This window comes from Poecilia reticulata, linkage group LG18 (assembly GCF_000633615.1).
Source record: "Poecilia reticulata strain Guanapo linkage group LG18, Guppy_female_1.0+MT, whole genome shotgun sequence".
In the NCBI taxonomy this organism is placed as follows: Eukaryota; Metazoa; Chordata; class Actinopteri; order Cyprinodontiformes; family Poeciliidae; genus Poecilia; species Poecilia reticulata.
In genome coordinates, this window is record NC_024348.1 from 4,472,546 (window position 1) to 4,477,695 (window position 5,150).

A 5,150-nucleotide genomic window follows, 5' to 3' on the forward strand; every position below is an offset into this window, starting at 1 on the left:
CCCCCCCTAAAACAACAAAAAAAAAGAAAAATCAAGAAAGGCTTAGCCTGGTGGTGGTGCTAGTAAAGCATGGCGGGCCGCCAGGCCTATAACAAACTGGGGGAAACCCTGATGATGAATGTAAAGTGCCCATGAAGCTGACCTTCATCTTAAAAAGCTTTATTATTCAGCAGCTTGTTTTCTTATGTGACCACTTAGTCTGCCTCCTCCTACAGCCTCAACACTTCTCCATTAATTCATCAGGCTTTTACTGCACTGTTCTCTTTATTATTTTATTGGAAGCATCAGTGGCAAGGAGAGAGAAATCAAGTGTACAATAGGGCAGAAATATATAGCTGGAAGATGAGAAAAAAATCTCATTAAGAAAACGAAATGGCAACATAATGCCAAATGTATTATAAGACATTTAATCTCTCTATAATTGCTTTTAAAATAGTTAAATAGGACTGGATCCAATGGATATATTTTGAAAAGAGAAGCAAACTTTTTTTTAACTACTAGAAGTACCTGATATTATTTAAAACCATTCCTGTGTTTTTAAAGCAAATTTTTGTTCATTTCAGCTTTTACACACCCGCAAAGAGGTCCTGCCACTCAGACCAGGACTAGTGGCAAATGGCACCCAGCCAGTCAACATAGTGCGACCTCTTAGACCTACCCAGTCCCCCCAGGGGGCTCCTTGGGACCTCAAGGTGGTAAGACCACCCTTAACAGCTGGCAAGCCCCCAACAACCCCACCCAAGTCACCTCCCACCCCACAAAGACTCAGCCCTCCTAAGAAACCGCTGCCCCTTAACCCAACACGTTCCCCACTGGTAAGAGCCTTTATTTACTCTTCATGGAGCTGCATGTGAATTCTGTGTTTTATAGAACTATAGCTAAATGTTGTATAACATTAACACAAGAGAAGCCTTCAAACAGACCATGAGAAGATGGATCAATATTTAGGAAGAGATGAAAGGAAAGCAAAACTTAACAGTAGCAACCATTTATCTCATATCAACCAAACGAAAATAAACATATTTAATATATGGTACTTATTGGAATTTTCAATTCTGGTTAGGACTAGTTTGACTAATTAATTACATAGATTTATCACGTTAAAGAATTTAATCAATATATTGCCTTTTTTAAGATTCGATTCACATGTTGCATTCACATGTTTCTGGTATGCCTGTAAATCTGACGCACTAACAACATCTGCAAACAGCAGCAATGGACAACAAAGCTACTTCTCTTGACTCACTGGGGGTTACATTCTACTTCAAAACCCAATGCCATTGAAACTTAGAAAAGACTATTGTGTTCAAGTTGTGCTAAAGGAAGTTAGCCTTATCAGCAAAGCTAGACTAGCCTAAAGTAGCATCTCAATGCTAAAAATGTAGCAGCAACACAGGCATCTCCAATCCAAATGTCAATGTTTCTACGTTCAGATTTCTAAATTCCTGAAACACTGGAAATATTAATGGGTAGAATAGAACTTTGTTCCAATTTGATGGTTGAAGAACATATTAAACACTATAAATATATTTGTTGTTGAGCTCATATGTGTATTTATTAAATAGTTTAGCAGCAAAAATGTGTTTTTTTGCTGCTAAGCTTTATAGTTTGCTAATGTATAGTTTTTGATTAAAATATGATCCATTGACTACAGCCCCTGTAATTAACTCCATTAAAACATGTAATTGAATTCCGTCACTAATTCTAATTAAAACATGAAATTGCTTGAATCCAATGTATCACAAAAATAAACCATTTGGAATCAAGTTTGAGGTTAATAGGAATGTTATTGAGCCACAGAGCCATCTTAATCAAGACTGAAATGCCTCTAAATTACATCAATATTTCTGATGTTGTCTTTCTTATATTTGTTTGAAACAAAGAAGAAAGTTTCTGTGCTTTCTCCTTGGGAAAACCAGCGTATTATCTGCTGGTCAGATCTGGTTCCTCAGTTACCCACCGTGTCTCTGCTGTCTTGTAGCGAGTCTCTAAGCAGCCGTCCAGACCGGCCCCTTGTCCCCCTCAGAGACCTCTGCCCCTCAGTCCAGCCAGAGTAGCCTCCACCACGGTGAGTCCCAGTCGCTCTTCTGGATGCAGAGCCACAGGCCTGCTGGTCATGATGCCTCCAGCTCCTGGGCCACAACCTGTGGGGAAAGTGACAACCATTCCCCCTCTCAGAGTTCTCAGGTAGGAGAACACACATCATACTAATATGAAGTCCTGTATTATTTTCTGAACAGAGTGACGGTGGTAGATGTTTTCCCAGTGAAAGTCCAGACTTATTTCATATGTAGCAAGATCACAGTATGTAAAAAATGATTTTCACAGATGCTATGCATCCAATCCGACTGAGTTTTAGCTGTTTTGCAAAAACATATTGGCAAATATTTTACTTTGCAGATGTGCAGAGCTGGTCCAGAGAAACACCAAAAAGACTTCAGCTGTAATTGCTGTTGCTTATCTACACTGTAGTCTGTCTGATCTACACTAAGAGGTTCTGTTGAGTGGGCGGGAAGTCAAATTGCCATCAACAATCGCTGTCCAGAAGCTGTGCATCATTCAGTCTTCAGTCTGACATGACTTTCTGCCCGTGACACTGATTAGTTAATTGTTTGTCCTCCAGTGGCATTCTTTGTGCCAGCTGCTTTTTCATTAAATAAATCACTGTTTCATGTGTCAGCGTTAAACACATCAGTCACTCTGATGGACAGGATGGATCTAAAGGTCTGCAGGCGGGGAAGAAAGTTTCCCGAATGAAATGGACTGGAAGTGGTTTCAGCAGTGCTCACTCACTCACTTCTGGACCTAAAAAAATACATTAAATATTTTAGTCTAATTTTAAGTCAGACAGTGGTGAAAAATACAGAGTGTAAATATCTGCTTTAGCTGCACCACCGTGAAAATGCTGTAATGTTGAAGTGAAAGTGATGTCTGCATACTGTAGTTGCTGAAGCTGTTTCCAGTGTTTCCTGTCTTCTCTTTCTGAGCTGTTTTCTGCTCCAGACTGCGGTGCATCGATTCAGTTCTTGTCTGAAATTCAGCTTCCTTTTCATGGAAGTGACAGTCCCCTCTGCAAAGCTGTGTACTTTTGTCATCTGGTACAGATTCATTCTTGTTTCCATAAACGTACTCTGACATTGTAAAAGTGTCAGGATGAGAAATCTGCCAGGTATTCTGTGCCGTTTTGAAGCTTACACTGTACTTCAGAGATGAACATGGTGTATGTTTTCTCCACAATGGGCCTGTGTCCATTTCGAGTGAAAGGACATCATGCTAACGCGGTGAGTTTAAACCCACCGCGTTAGCATGATGATGTTGTCAGTTGTCCTGACAACGTCATCATGCTTCTTCTAAGCTCCTCTAGTTGTGAACAGGTTTGCACTGCTGTTTAGCTGATTTGATTTTAACTTTGATGCGATTTAAGTTTTTGAGGTTGGAGGACCTCCTTTTTATCACCCTAATTTTTAGCTCCATCCACAGATTCTCTTTCCTATCCAAGTCAGAACTCTGGCTGATCATTTCAAAATATTCATTTTGTTTCCAGTCAGGAGAAACAGGGTCAAATAAGAAGATTACTTTGAACCTCCATCAGCCAGAGTTTAACATAATAAATCAGTAAAAGGCTCTCAATGCAAAAGCATTGCATTGACTCTTGTTTTTTAATCCTGTTTTTAAAGCACAGTTTGTATTTGGCTCTAAATAAGCATCACTGTGGTGTCTCACAATGGGAAGGAATTATTTTGTGCTTCAAAAAGCCGAGCTGAGAAAACAAAGTTTTTATCTCTGTGGCTCAGAAAACATATTTTCATCAGTACAATAGACATTGGTTTTGTTAAAATGACAAAGAATGGAACATATATGAAAATCTTGAGCAGCTTAGTAGATCTTATGCAGAAATCTTGTTTTCCTACCTGCTTCTAGACCGATCCCAGGTGCCAGACCGAACACAGCCTCGCATCCACGAAAATGACCTTCTCCTCGCCCCGCCCCACCCTGCCCCGCCCCCCTGGTGAGGAGGCAGCAGCTGACAGCCTATTTGCACTAAGGAAACTTTAGCTGGTGAACACAGAGCTTTCACATGCAGCAGAGGACAAACAGAGCTGGTACCCTAGACATGGAGGAACAAACAGGACTCCAACATTTCAGATTTCTAATGAACCCCCCCAACCTCCTCCACCCTGCCCCTTCTCAGTCCTCTCACCTTATTTTCACCCATTCTCCCCCCATTCCTGGCGTGTTAACATTACCATGACGACGCTGCGTTGTGTGGAGGCCTTGCAGACTGAAACATGTTGATGGTTATTTACCAAATCAGTTTTTAGTATTACTGTTTTTTTATCTATTAATGCTGTCCATTTCTAAAATTGTATTTTGTAATGAGTGTTGCTTTGTTTACAGTTTGTTTCATTTTGTGTTAAATGATTTGTGTTTTGTGCCAAAGAAGTTTTTATGTACCTGCGGTGTGTCTGAATTGCTGTAGAATCTTGTTTTAACAATTCACCCCCCCCCCCACCCCCTTCCTTCTACTTTTAGTTTTTTTATCATTGTTTGTATTTTACTGTATGAAGAATGTTCCAAGTTAAACGTGTCGGTACAGATGTCTATCAGGGGAAGGATAGCCATTCACTCAGCAGCTTCTTATCCACACTGTTTACAAGGTGGAGGGCTGATGGGTAGCTGACAGGACACATCCAGGTCTTTATGGAGTTTTTATCTTGTTTGCTCTGTTTTTCATTTCAGCTGGTGAATATAAATATTTTTACAAAAACATCAAGTTTTGTTTTTTATTCAAACTTATTTTTCCTTTTCCTTGAATCACCTTGTTAAAGCAGATCATCTTCCTCCATATCATCACACCTTCCCCTCCAATGTTGAACACATTCAGCCGTCTGCATTTATTTGTGATATTTCTAGCTATTTATAACTTCACCCACCTGGACAGAAACTTCCCAGATAGCACACGATGTTAAATCAACTTTGAGAAATAGTTAGAATCGTTGATTTTTGGTTGAAGTCAACAAATGATGGTGGATCAACCATCAAACAATCCTCCACCTCTAGCCAAGTAACTAACGTTGAAACTGTGTCATTGAATCAATGTTGTTTTGTCGTTGAAATCTAATGACTGAAATGCCGAGGTCTGATCAACG

At 39.9% G+C, this 5,150-nt stretch overlaps 1 protein-coding gene across 1 annotated transcript in view; it reads left to right on the plus strand.

Annotated features, from left to right (window-relative positions):
• The window catches only part of adam19a (ADAM metallopeptidase domain 19a), a 61,583-nt gene extending 56,813 nt beyond the window's left edge, over nucleotides 1–4,770 (plus strand). The window contains exons 18-20 of the mRNA XM_008435072.1: nucleotides 564–815; nucleotides 1,982–2,187; nucleotides 3,922–4,770. Of these exons, the coding sequence (XP_008433294.1) occupies nucleotides 564–815; nucleotides 1,982–2,187; nucleotides 3,922–3,970 (507 nt within the window). The 3' untranslated portion in view covers nucleotides 3,971–4,770. The remainder of the gene's footprint in view (nucleotides 1–563; nucleotides 816–1,981; nucleotides 2,188–3,921) is intronic.
• The last annotated feature ends 380 nt before the right edge of the window (nucleotides 4,771–5,150 follow it).